Source organism: Eschrichtius robustus, chromosome 1 (genome assembly GCF_028021215.1).
Source record: "Eschrichtius robustus isolate mEscRob2 chromosome 1, mEscRob2.pri, whole genome shotgun sequence".
Taxonomy (NCBI): Eukaryota; Metazoa; Chordata; class Mammalia; order Artiodactyla; family Eschrichtiidae; genus Eschrichtius; species Eschrichtius robustus.
In genome coordinates this window covers 162986519-163000830 of record NC_090824.1, presented here as the reverse complement: position 1 = coordinate 163000830, position 14312 = coordinate 162986519, and the positions used below count along the sequence as shown (strand labels likewise).

Here is a 14312-nt window from a genome sequence, read left to right as displayed (position 1 = left end):
GCCAGGTTTGTCCCAATCAGCCTGGTGGGACTAGAGACTAAGGGACTAGGGTGTGGACTAAAAGGACTAAGATTCTCAAAACTCTGTCATCTCTTGCCTTGTCTTAGGTTTCTTTCATATTCTTCCTTTCCACCCTGCCCAATAGAGGGCTGAGTCACAGAAAATGTCCAAAAATGTTGAATTTAGTAAAGACGGCTTCATCTTTATATTCAGTTCAGGTCAGACTAGAATTCCATTGGGCCCTGGGGTCATACTTCGTGGGCTCAAATGTGGGCTCTGCCATTTACCTGCTGTGTGTCTCTGGGTTAAGCTGTTCAACATTTATATGCCTCAGTGTCCTCATCTCTTGACATGAGAATTAAGTCAGATAATCCTGTTAAGAGTCTGACATTGCGCCTGGCACAGAGTAAGCACCTGATAAACTTGAGCTTCACAACTACATGCTACAGAGATATACTGCTTCAGAAACCAAGAGATCCCTTATTTCCCAATAGCATTTGCAAATGCTCATTTGAACGGGAATGGCAATTTATGCTGAATGGCCTGGAAAGGTAGCAATGTCTGTTCAGTAGAGGAAATACTTCCCAGTGAATGTCTGCACTTGTAAAAGACAAGTGAGCAGGCCACATGAAGAGTGACGCTTCTGTACGAACCAGAATAGTAAGGGGCAAAAGCTTGTCTCTGCTCCTGGCTATAAAAACACTGGTCCCAGTACTGAGCCAGCTCCACTCGTATTGCCTCAATCACTTTCTTCATGTTTTGCATTTTCAGTTCTTCCAACCGATCCACTTCTAATTGCAGCTGAAACAAAGAGACCTGTTAAAAGTGCTTGTCATACTTGTATACTCACGTAGGTTTGCAAAATATTTTCCCCCTTTTTAATAAAATTACAATACAAAACCACAGAGGTAAGTCAACACTCTTTATTAACAATGATATCATAGGAGCCAGAAATCTAGAAACATATGCGAAAGATAAAAGATGAGCAGGCTACTGCCACTCATTTCTGACGCTTGTCTTAAAAACAGGCTCAAAAAAAAAAAAAAAAAAAAAAAAACAGGCTCACTCAAGGCAGAAGCTGGTAAAGACATCAGACTTGACACCAAAATGCTGACCCAGCACCCTTTGGGTTTCTTACCGCTTTCCGGACCTTGGCCTTTGACCCAGTCATAACTGTGGCCACAGCTTCTCTCTCTTCTGCAGGTATTTGCAACCTATCCCAGAGTTCTCGTATCTGAGCACGCAGCCCCTCACACACTGCTTCGTTTTGTGATTTTCGCATTTCCAGCTGCAGCAAGGAAAGCCAGTGGTTATAGCAAAGACAGCAGCACAGAGAAAACTGGCCCTCTGGCCTCCCACAGAGACACATCTGTACCCACATGGAGAAGAAGCACTTTTACAAGACTGTGAAGAGGTGTGTTTTCATGACTTCTGAAAACAAACTGTAAGGCTGTCATTATGATAGGATCTCAGACCCCAAGAATTAGGATTCAAATTTTTAATTAAAAAAATTTTTTTTCAATTAAACACTAAGCTAATTCAAATGACTATTATTATTTCATCCAAAAATCTCAATTTCAGGGGATTTCCCTCATGGTCCAGTGGGTAAGACTCCCTGCTCCCAATGTAGGGGGCCAGGGTTCGATCCCTGGTCGGGGAACTAGGTCCCACACACATGCCACAACTAAGAGTCCGCATGCTGCAACTAAGGAATCCACAGGCTGCAACTAAAAAAGATCCCACGTGCCACAACAAAGACCCAGCGCAGCGTAAATGAATGAATGAATAAACATTAAAAAAAAAATCTCAATTTCACATTCTCAGAGCTATATATAAATTAAGGTTTTTGTTTAAAAAAAAATCAAGGTTGTGTTTCATATAATACTATTATCTTTTTTTTTTTGGCTGCACTGGGTCTTTGTTGCTGCATGCAGGCTTTCTCTAGTTGTGGCGAGAGGGAGCTACTCTTCACTGCAGTGCGAGGGCTTCTCATTGTGGTGGCTTCTCTTGTTGCGGAGCACAATCTCTAGGTGCGCAGGCTCAGTAGTTGTGGCTGGCAGGCTCTAGAGCACAGGCTCAGTACTTGTGGCGCATGGGCTCAGTTCCTCCGCGGTATGTAGGATCTTCCCGGACCAGAGATCAAACCCGTATCCCCAGCATTGGCAGGTGGATTCCTAACCACTGGGCCACCAGGGAAGCCCTATCTCATTATCTTAAAGGAAAAAACTGCAGTTTTCTCAGATTGCTGGATACTATGGAGATCCCAGGCCATAATTTGAGTAGACATTACCTGCCGTAGCAACTTCTGTAGTGTTGCAATATTTGCCAAAGATAAACAAAAGGCATCTTCATCTTCACAGACCACATCTCTTTCAAAGCTTGTGTCTGGTGTGTGTTCTAATTCTTCCATACACAGTATGATCTGTCTCTTTATGTTGACAAACTCCTCACGCCTAGATGCCTATTAAAAAAAAAAAAAAAAAGATTACAAGATACCTACAGGAAAGTCAAATGACTTTTAGGAAGTATGAATGTAAGCACACCTTTGTTTCCCTCAAAGTTGCCACGTGTTGTCTAAACTGGCTCAGCTCTTCTAAGCTGGGAACTGAGGTGCTGTCAATGTCATAGTGGGGCGTGCAAAGAATTTCACACAGTTCTTGATCTTGTTCTTGAAGTAGTTTCAGTTCTTGTTTTCTCTCCTTTTTCTGTTTTCTCATCAGTTCTACCTGAGTGCGCAAATCCTTTTCTAGCTGCAAGATGGTCGTCTCTCCTTCTTCCTGTATGAGACAATGTACCATTGTTAAGGTTCCAAGCGGATTTCTTCAAAGGAAGAGAAGACAACGAAAGAGGACTAGGATGACAGACTTTTAGTTAAACTTACAAATAAATCAACTTACAGCTAACAGAATATGGCACAAAGAGGGTCCCCTAAAAAAGGTCCCCAATAAGGAAAGGTACCAGGGCACTTTTTACAAGAGGTAAAAATTGGTTGAAAAGCTTATTTTGAATTAGCTATAGGGTAGTATATTTAGCTCCCAACTAAATGTTTATCCCAATAATCCTAAACATCACTTAACCAATAAAAATCAATTTAGTACTCCTTGCTCTACTCCTAACTGATAAGCGGGAGAAAAAGAAAAGTGGCAGTTATATGTCCTATAAATTTCATTCAACATTGGTGAACTAAGAACTGTCATATAATTTAAGGGAGATGTACCACTGTATATCTAACTTCTCACCCAATTTCATATTGAAAATTAAAAAAAAAAAGACTAAAGGGCTTCCCTGGTGGCGCAGTGGTTGAGAGTCTGCCTGCCAATGCGGGGGACACGGGTTCGAGCCCTGGTCTGGGAGGATCCCACATGCCACGGAGCGGCTGGGCCCGTGAGCCACAATTACTGAGCCTGCGCATCTGGAGCCTGTGCTCCACAACAAGAGAGGCCGCGACAGTGAGAGGCCCGCGCACCGCGATGAAGAGTGGCCCCCACTTGCCACAACTAGAGAAAGCCCTCGCACAGAAACGAAGACCCAACACAGCCATAAATGAATAAATAAATAAATTAATTAAAAAAAAAATATATATATATATATATCAGATCCTGCCACTGTTCTACTAAAAAACCCTTTGTAGAAAAAAAAAAAAAAAGACTAAAGAAAGAAACTATTTGTCCAAAATCAATGATATTTATGCCATTTGTGTTGATTTCAGGAAGCTCTACTGATGTCACAGTCCGCCTGACTGCTCTTGGCTACCAGAAATGAATTAGCCTTAACCCTTTAAAGACAGTCTCCTCCTCCTAGGCCGACTCCACTGAGATACCCAGGCAGTTCTTTCTGGAACAGGGAGAAGGACCTGAGACCTTATTGGTACCACATTAGCCACTGTGTGCTGTCCTTGCACCCACATCTATTCTAATTACCTTCCCAAACTCCACGTTTGTCTTCATTTTTATGATCCCAACACTGTTTTTACCGGTTCTAGCCAGGGATATGTTTTGGGGTCCCTCTGTCATTCATGTCATGCTTGCTGGTGTCCTCATTCAAGTCCGATTTGTGCTGGACCACAGGACAGCAACCTCTCAGCAAAGTACACAGATAAACATGGCATGCCCTGAATTTGACTACGCTCTCTTGATATTCCAGCTGTGGATACATCTCTTCTCAAGTGGCCATTCTGGCTCGTTCAGGGATATGTAGCTTTCGGGTATGAAAAAATCCACAGAGGCAGATTTTTCGGGTAACTTTTCCTTATATCACTAGTCACTTTTGTTTCCTAAGTAGCTCTCTTCATTTTCTTTCAAAGAAAGAATGGAATGATATCGTCTATGCCTAGCTCAGAGTTTAAAAAAATTTTTGTGTCCTACAAATTGATAGTAAGAGGCTTGTTTTTGATTAAAACATTGCAACACTTAGCTGCTTCACCTCTCAACAGGGCAACTCTTCACATAAGTGAAAATTGCTTTGCTGGAACCAAGTAACTAGGCAGCACATTTTCCCCATTTCTCATGTCCAGTATCAGCCCTACAAGGAAACTTTCCACCTGTAGCCCCAAATCAAAGTTCTTCCCTAAATCTCAGACCCAAGCAGGATCCCCTGACACCCTGCCATGTACCTGAAATGGCTCGACATGTAGCTCACTGCACAGAGTGTTCAGCTCTTTTTGACAGATGGCTATGCTTTTGATGAGCCTTTCCTTCAGGCTTTCCTCTTCAGCAATCATCATATCCAGGAGGTCCTACGAGAGATAAAACAGTCCCATAAAAGTTTTGGGTGTTTTCTCCATTGGCCTCAAACAACAAATAACACCAAAACCCTCATAATTTCAAATTTTAAAGGAAGGACTTAAACAAAACCAGGACTTCCCTGGCGGTCCAGTGGTTAAGATTCTGCGCTCCCAATGCAGGGGGCACAGGTTCGATCCCTGGTCGGGGAACTAGGATCCTGTATGCTGCACGGCGCAGCCAAAACAAACAAACAAACAAACAAAAAACCAGGAGGAGCCTGTGACATCCTAGTGTCACTTCTATATGCTATCTTAGATGAGAAACCAACATCCTTACCCCTGTCCCACTACAAAGAGATCAGTATTACTCAACTCACCTTGATATGCTTCTTTACAACCTCAGTTCTTTGTAACCGCTGGTCCTCTGGAATCCCAATCAATTCCCATATTTCCCGAAGGTGATTCAGAGCTTTCTGGAGACATACTATGGACTCCTCTGCCAGCACCTCACTAAAAAGCAAAAGAGAAGCCAGCTACATGAGCCACTGCCTCCAGCCTAAAAGCAGTATTTACGAAACTAAACAAACTAGTTTCGCAGTGGGCTCAAGGCTAAAACAAATTGAAAACAAGCATTCAGCTTAACTCATCTTGAACACACTCCTATCCTTCCCCCTCCAAACACCACAACGCTGGCAAAGCAAAATCCAGTATCATATTATCAATTCAGTGTGGAAATTCAATCTTCTGAATAATACTCAGAATCTGGACTTTGATCAATGAGTCTACCTATGGCAGTACAATACAGAATTTTAAATGCTTTTATTAAAGAAAAAACAGACAAAAATGTCAGCTCTTATAAAATAGCTGGCAATTTATTGCGATTTTGTTACTCATTTTTTCCCTTCCTGTTTTTTTAAGCTATAATTGACATATATAGCACTGTATAAGTTTAAGGTATACAGCATAATGATTTGATTTACATACATCATGAAGTAATTATCACAATAAGTTTAGTAAACATCCATCATCTCATATAGGTACAAAATTAAAGAAATAGAAAAAAAATTTTTTTCCTTGTAATGAGAACTCATAGGGTTTACTCTCTTAACAACTTTCATAACTAACATACAGTGGTGCTGGGACTTCCCTGGTGGTCCAGTGGATAAGGCTCCGCGCTCCCAGTGCAGGGGGCCCGGGTTTGATCCCTGGTCAGGGAACTAGATCCTGTGTGCATGCCGCAGCGAGGAGTCCACATGCTACAACTAAAGATCCTGCATGCCTAAAGAAGACCCGGCGCAGCCATCCATAAATAAATTAAATAAATAAATATTTTTAAAAATACAGTGGTGCTAATTATATTTATCATGTTCTATATTACATCCCTAGTACTTATTTATCTTAAAACTGATTCCTTATAACCTTTTGACTGCCCTCATCCAGTTCCCCACCCCCAGCCTCTGGTAACCTAAGACTCTAATCTCTTCTTCTATGAGTTTGTTTTTGAAATATAATTGACCTATAACACTATGTTAGTTCCTGTTACAGAACACAGTGATTTGATATAATCACCTCACAACTGATCACCACAATAAGTCTAGCTATGATATGTCACCATACAAAGATATTACATAGTTATTGACTATATTCCCCACACTGTACACTTCATACCTGTGACACATTTATTTTGCAACTGGAAGTTTGTATTTCTTAATCTGCCTCACCTATTTCTTTCCTCCCCCTACCCCCCACCCCTCTTGGCAAATTCCTGTTTGTTCTCTGTATCTATAACTGTGTTTACATTTTATTATGTTTGTTCATTTGTTTTATCTTTTTAAATTCCACATGTAAGTGAAATTACATGGTATTTGTCTATCTCTGTCTGACTTATTTCACTTAGCATAATGTCCTCTTAAGTCCATCCATGTTGTCACAAATGGCAAAAATTCATTCTTTTTTTATGCCTGAGTAATATTCCAGTGTGTGTGTGCATGCACACACACATACATACATACACACACAAACATATACACATATTCTTTATCCATTCATCTACTGATGGGCACTTAGGTTGCTTCCATATCTTGGATGCTGCAATAAACATAGAGGTGCACATATCTTTTCGAATTAAGTGTTTTGTTTTCTTTGGATAAATACTCAGGAGTGGAATTGCTAGATCATACGGTAGTTCTATTTCTAATTTTTTGAGGAATCTCCATACTGTTTTCCATAGTGGCTACTCCAATTTATATCCCCTCCAACAGTGCACAAGCGTTCCCTTTTCTCCACATCCTCGCCAATACGCGTTATCTACTGTCTTTAATAACAGCCATTCTGGGCTTCCCTGGTGGCTCAGGGGTTGAGAATCCGCCTGCCAATGCAGGGAACACCGGTTCAAGCCCTGGTCTGGGAAGATCCCACATGCTGCGGAGCAACTGGGCCCGTGAGCCACAACTACTGAGCCTGCACGTCTGGAGCCTGTGCTCCGCAACAAGAGAGGCCGCAATAATGAAAGGCCCGCGCACCGCGATGAAGAGTGGCCCCCACTTGCTGCAACTAGAGAAAGCCCTCGCACAGAAACAAAGACCCAACACAGCCATAAATAAATAAATAAATAAATAAAATTTAAAGAAACAAAAATAATAATAATAATAGTCATTCTGACAGTTGTGAGGTGATTATCTCATTGTGGTTTTGCATCTCCCTTTTGATTAGTGATGTTAAGCATCTTTTTATGTGCCTGTTGACTATCTGTATGTCTTCCTTGGAAAAATGTCTATTCAGATCCTCTGCCCATTTTTTAGTCAGGTTGCTCGTTCTTCTCAATGTTGAGTTGTGTAAGTTCTCTGTATATTTTGGATATTAACCCCTTCTCAGATATACTGTTTTCAAATATCTTCTCCCATTCAGTAGGTGGCCTTGTTGTTGTTCTTAAACTACAACTATTAATTTACAGAATGGCTAAAATTTAAAAAATAATCAGGTGTTGGTGAATATACAGAAAAGCCAGAACTTTCATATACTACTGCTTGGAGTGTGAATTGGTACAACCACTTTGAAAACTGTTGGCAGTATCTGCTAAAGCTGAACCCAGCAGTTCCATGTCTACATACATACCCAGCGGAAACGCACACATATGTACCAAAGGTATGTACCAAAATGATCAAAGCAGCACTACTCATAATATCATAAAGGTAGAAACAACCTAGATGCCCATCAACAGAATAGAGAAACAGTACATTCCTACAATCGAATAATACAGCAATGAATAAAAAACATGGGTGAATCTCAGAAACATCACGTTGAGCTATGCTAAATGAAAGAGGTCAAATGCAAAAAGACTACATACTATATGATTCTATCTTATGAAATTTTAGAAAAGGCAAAACTATAGTGAAAGAAAGCAAATGAGCTGCCTGGAATCGGGGCAGGGGATCAACTGCAAAGGGGCACAAGGCAACTTTTTTTTTTTTTTAATTTATTTTTGGCTGCGTTTGGTCTTTGTTTCTGTGCAAGGGCTCTCTCCAGTTGCGGCAAGTGGGGGCCACTCTTCATCACAGTGCGTGGGCCTCTCACTATCGCGGCCTCTCTTGTTGCGGAGCACAGGCTCCAGACGCGCAGGCTCAGTAGTTGTGGCTCACGGGCCTTGTCGCTCTGCAGCAGGTGGGATCTTCCCAGACCAGGGCTCGAACCTGTGTTCCCTGCATTGGCAGGCAGATTCTCAACCACTGCGCCACCAGGGAAGCCCAAGGCAACTATTTTTAGGGTGACAGAATGGTTCTAGATCTTAATGGTGATGATGATTACATAACTATACACAGTGACCAAAATTCAAACTGTACATGTGAAATGAGTCAATTTTACTGTATGTAAATTATACCTCAATTCTTAAAGAAAAAAAAAAGGGAGGTAAAAGAAACAACTAAGATGGAAAAACAGAACAAAAAGTTGGGGAAGAAGAGGAAAAACAGCCATATAAGCAAGCATCTATCACTACATGATTCCAATTATACAAAGTTCAAAAACAGGCAGAACTAAGCTTTGCTTTGAGAAGTCAGGATAGTGGTTGTCATTGTCCTGGGGTTACACAGTGTGTGTTGACTTTATGAAAATCCATCAAGTTTGCACTTGATTTGTGTGCATTTCTGAATGTATGTTATACTTCAATTACAAAAAGTTTATTTAAAAAATTATTCACTGTTTATCTGAAGCACAAATTTAACTGTGTACCTTGTATTTTATCTTTCAAAAAAAACTTCAGTTTTCTTTTTCTTTGGCCTCACTGCACAACTTGTGAGATCTTAGCTCCCCGACCAGGGATCGAACCTGCACCCTCGGCAATGAAAGCGCAGTCTTAACCACTGCCTGCCAGGGAATTCTCAAAAAACCTTTACTTTAAAAATGATAACCCTTAGTCTGCTTCACACAGCATTTAAATAACAGAGATTTTCTCTCCTTTCTTGGTACACCTGGATAACAAAGAGACCACTCTGGCACCAGAGAAACTAAACTCTGGATGTGCTTTGCTATCAGTTAGCCAGGAGGCCTCGAACAAGTCACTGAAGCTCTTTGTGTGCAAATGATGAGGATAGAGGCTCTCACTGGCCCCCTCTCTGTCGCAGCATATTCAGGGGTTCTGAATCACCAGCCTAGATCTCCAAGAACATCAGTTTCTCCATAGGTTCTTTTTTCTTTTCTGTTCACTTCTTCCTTCCTTCCTTCTTTCCTTCCTTTCTTTTCCTTCCTTCCTTTTCTCTCTATTTATTTATTTATTTTATTTTATTTTTGGCTGCGTTGGGTCTTCGTTGCTGCACTGGCTTTCTCTAGTTGCGGCGAGCAGGGGCTACTCTTCGTTGGGGTGCACAGGCTTCTCATTGCAGTGGCTTCTCTTGTGGAGCACGGGCTCTAGGGCACACGGGTTTCAGTAGTTGTGGCGCGTGGACTCAGTAGTTGTGGTGCACGGGCTTAGTTGCTCCACAGCATGTGGGAGCCTCCCGGACTAGGGCTCAAACCCATGTCCGCTGCATTGGCAGACGGATTCCCAACCTTGCACCACCAGGGAAGTCCTCCTTAGGTTTTAATATATTCATATCCAAGACATTTCTCTAGCCAAGAAATCCCAATTCAAAGGTTGCCTGTCCTAGTTCAAGAAAAACTTCTGCACAAATACCAGCTGCCTATATACCGGACGGCCAATTATCAATACCCCCATAATGAAGAGTGTTTAAAAGAATTTACAGGGACTTCCCTGGTGGTCCAGTGGGTAGGACTTGGCACTCCCAGTGCAGGGGGCCCGGGTTTGATCCCTGGTCAGGGAACTAGATCCCACGTGCATGCCGCAACTAAGACACCGGCGCAGCCAAGAGGAATTATTAAAAAAAAAAAAAAAAAAAAAGGGGGCTTCCCTGGGGCACAGTGGTTGAGAGTCTGCCTGCCAATGCAGGGGACACGGGTTCGAGCCCTGGTCTGGGAGGATCCCACATGCCGCGGAGCAACTAGGCCCGTGAGCCACAACTACTGAGCCTGTGCGTCTGGAGCTTGTGCTCCGCAACAAGAGAGGCCACGATAGTGAGAGGCCCGCGCACCGCGATGAAGAACGGCCCCCGCTTGCCGCAACTAGAGAAAGCCCTGGTACAGAAACGAAGACCCAACACAGCCAAAAATAAATAAATAAATAATAAAAATAAAGGAATTCCTTTAAAAAAGAAAGAATTTACTGTACTCCATTTTAGAAACGTTAACAGGTATCAAGGTATTAAATATAATCTCAATTAACTCAAGTTTAACTAAAGTGCTTCCTCAGACAAATAATCCCTTTGCACTGCACTTTTAAGACAAAAGAACCCACAAGTCAAAATCCTAATTTTAGCATTTTATGTAAAATAACCTATACAAGAGGGACTTCCCTGGTGGCGCAGTGGTTAAGACTCTGTGCTCCCAATGCAGGGGGCCCAGGTTGAATCCCTGGTCAGGGAACTAGATCCCACATGCATGCCACAACTAAGAGTTCGCATGCCACAACTAAGGAGCCCACCTGCCGCAACTAAGGAGCCAGTGAGCCACAACTAAGGAGCCAGTGAGCCGTGACTAAGGAGCCCATGTGCCACAACTAAGACCCGGTGCAACCAAATAAATAAACATTTTTTAAAAAATTAAAAAATTTAAAAATAAAATAAAATAAAATAACCTACAAGAGGACTTCCCTGGCGGTCCAGTGGTTAAGACTCCGTGCTCCCAATGCAGGAGGTCCAGGTTGAATCCCTGGTCAGGGAACTAGATCCCACATGCATGCCACAACTAAGAGTTCTCATGCCACAACTAGGAGCCCACATGCCACAACTAAGGAGCCCACCTGCTGCAACTAAGGAGCCAGCAAACCGCAACTAAGGAGCCCGTGTGCCACAACGAAGACAGTGTAAACAACCCAAATGGCCATCAACTAATGAACAGGTACATATGATATACCTATACAATGGAATAATATTTGACAATAAACCTTGAAAACATTATGCCAAGTGAAAGAAGCCAGTCACAAAAGAGGACATATCATGATTCCATTTATGTGAAATATCCAGAATAGGCAAATCGATAGAGAAAGAAGTGGATTAGCAGTTGCCTAGGGCTGGGATTCAGGGGAGGGAGGTGGGTGGGAAAAGGGGATTGACCCCTAATAGGTATGAGTTTTTTAAAGGGATGATAAAAATGTTAACTGACTGCAGTGATAGTTGCACAACTCTGAATATACTAAAAATAATTAAATTGTAACACGTTAAATAGGTGAATTGTATAGTATGAGGATTATATCTCAATAAAGCTGTTATTTAAAAATATCTGGCACATAATCGGAAGTTGTGAAATTTGTGACTTACTTGAAAAACAGATCTGATTGCTAATTCATTTAGTCAAATTACTTCTACAAAATAAAATGACATGAAATTGGGATAAAATTCATAGATCTCAAAATCAATTAAAACCGAAACACCTATACAGCAGATGGACTGCTAAACTCCAGCAGATGGGCCTAAACACAATTTGTTATAATGAAAAAGTTAACCCTCCCTTGGAGCTGATTACTTTAACAAGTGTTTGGAATTACCAAATATTCTAGAAGCAGTTCTCATGACAGTATAATTTTCTCTTTTTTTTTGAATTTTTGAATTTTATTTATTTTTTTATACAGCAGTTATTAGTTATCTATTAGTTATCTATTTTATACACATCAGTGTATACATGTCAATCCCAATCTCCCAATTCATACCACCCCCACCCCCCGCCACTTTCCCCCCTTGGTGTCCATACGTTTGTTCTCTACATCTGTGTCTCTATTTCTGCCCTGCAAACCGGTTCATCTGTACCATTTTTCTAGGTTCCACATATATGCGTTAATATACAATATTTGTTTTTCTCTTTCTGACTTACTTCACTCTGTATGACAGTCTCTAGATCCATCCACATCTCTACAAATGACCCAATTTCGTTCCTTTTTATGGCTGAGTAATATTCCATTGTATATATGTACCACTTCTTCTTTATCCATTCGTCTGTTGATGGGCATTTAGGTTGCTTCCATGACCTGGCTATTTTAAATAGTACTGCAATGAACATTGGGGTGCATGTGTCTTTCTGAATTATTGTTTTCTCTGGGTGTATGCCCAGTACTGGGATTGCTGGGTCATATGGTAATTCTATTTTTAGTTTTTTAAGGAAACTCCATACTGTTCTCCATAGTGGCTGCATCAATTTACATTCCCACCAACAGTGCAAGAGAGTTCCCTTTTCTCCACACCCTCTCCAGCATTTGTTGTTTGTAGATTTTCTGATGATGCCCATTCTAATTGGTGCGAGGCGATACCTCATTGTAGTTTTGATTTGCATTTCTCTAATAATTAGTGATGTTGAACAGCTTTTCATGTGCTTCTTGGCCACCTGTATGTCTTCTTTGGAAAAATGTCTATTTAGGTCTTCTGCCCATTTTTTGATTGGGTTGTTTGTTTTTTTAATATTGACCTGCATGAGCTGTTTATATATTTCTGTTTATATATTTTCAAAGAATTAAAAAACTCTTTATAACATTCCAATTATACGAGTTTAATTCTTATATCATTCTGACACCTCTTTCTTACATCCCTGCCATTACCCTTACTTTCAAAAGACTTCCCTGGTGGTCCAGTGAGTAAGACTCCACGCTCCCAATGCAGAGGGGCTGGGTTCGATCCCTGGTCGGGGAACTAGATCCCACACGCATGCTGCAACTAAGAGTTCGCGTGCCACAACTAAAGATCCCGTGTGCCGCAACTGAGATCCGGTGCGGCCTAAATAAATAAATAAATATTAAGGGGGGGGGGGAAAAAAGACAGCCAGAATCTCACCCCTCCCCACTTCTGCCTTTACCTCCCTGGTCCAGGTCACCACTATCATCTCTTCATCTGTACCACTGCCCTGGTCTTTTAACTGGTCTCCCTGCTTCTGCCTTGGCCTCCTTAAGCTTATTGTGTGGACCGAAGCCACAAGCCTCCATGCCCTCAAAATCCTCCAGTGATTCCTTATCTTAGAGGAAAATCTTCTGACTTTACAAAGCCCTCCAGAGCCCTTTAATCTACTCCAGTCACACTGGACTCCTTGCTCTTTCGGGAACCCACCGGGCACTGTCCCACCTCAGGCGCTGGCATTTGCCATTCCCTCAACCTAGACTGTCTTCCCCTAGGTGTCCCATGGCTTGCCCCTTGCCGCCTTTCGGTCTTTTCTCAAAGATCTCCTTCTCAGGGAGGCCTTTCCTGACCAATCTCTTTAACACTGCAACTCCCCTTTCCCACACCTTCAGTACTTATCCCTTAACACTGCAACTCCCCTTTCCCACACCTTCAGTACTTATCCCCTTTCTCTGCTTGATTTCTCTCCATAGCACTTATTACCATTTAATGTAAAATTTGCTTACTTATTACCTTTTTTTTTTGTTATTAAAATGTAACCTCTAAAGGGCAAGGATGTCAGTTGTGTTCACTGCTGAATCCCCACCACTTAGAATGGTGTCTTATATATAATAAAGATTCAAGAAGAATATTTGAACAAATAAAGATGTTTCAAAAAAGCTGTATGATCTTACGACACCTGAGTGCAGTCACTGTAAATAATAATTATCATGGTATACTACTCAATCTACAGATCTAATGTGATCCCTATCAAATTATCCAGGACATTTTTCACAGAAATAGAACAAATAATCCTAAAATTTATATGGAACCATAAAAGACCCAGAATTGCCAAAGCAATCCTGAGGAAAAAGAACAAAGCAGGAGGCATAACCCTCCCAGACTTCAGACAATACTACAAAGCTACAGTAATCAAAACAGCATGGTACTGGCACAAAAACAGACATTTGGATAAATGGAACAGAATACAGTGCCCAGAAATAAAGTCATACACCTATGGACAATTAATCTTTGACAAAGGAGGCAAGAATACACAATGGGGAAAAGACAGTCTCTTCAGCAAGCAGTGTTAGGAAAGCTGGACAGCTGCACGTAAATCAATGAAGTTAGAACACACCATCACACCACACACAAAAATAAACTCAAAATGGCTTAAAGACTTA

At 41.4% G+C, this 14312-nt stretch overlaps 1 protein-coding gene across 6 annotated transcripts in view; it reads right to left on the bottom strand.

Annotated features, from left to right (window-relative positions):
• The window catches only part of PRC1 (protein regulator of cytokinesis 1), a 29633-nt gene that overhangs the window by 12141 nt on the left and 3180 nt on the right, over window positions 1-14312 (bottom strand). For 3 of the 6 annotated variants that reach the window (XM_068557953.1, XM_068557970.1, XM_068557989.1), the window contains exons 2-7: window positions 5101-5233; window positions 4613-4735; window positions 2544-2777; window positions 2291-2461; window positions 1139-1288; window positions 654-816 (exon numbers count right to left, since the gene is read on the bottom strand). In XM_068557953.1, coding sequence (XP_068414054.1) covers window positions 654-816; window positions 1139-1288; window positions 2291-2461; window positions 2544-2777; window positions 4613-4735; window positions 5101-5233 — 974 coding nt within the window. The remainder of the gene's footprint in view (window positions 1-653; window positions 817-1138; window positions 1289-2290; window positions 2462-2543; window positions 2778-4612; window positions 4736-5100; window positions 5234-14312) is intronic. The other 3 variants (XM_068557962.1, XM_068557979.1, XM_068557997.1) reach the window with 1 other exon arrangement.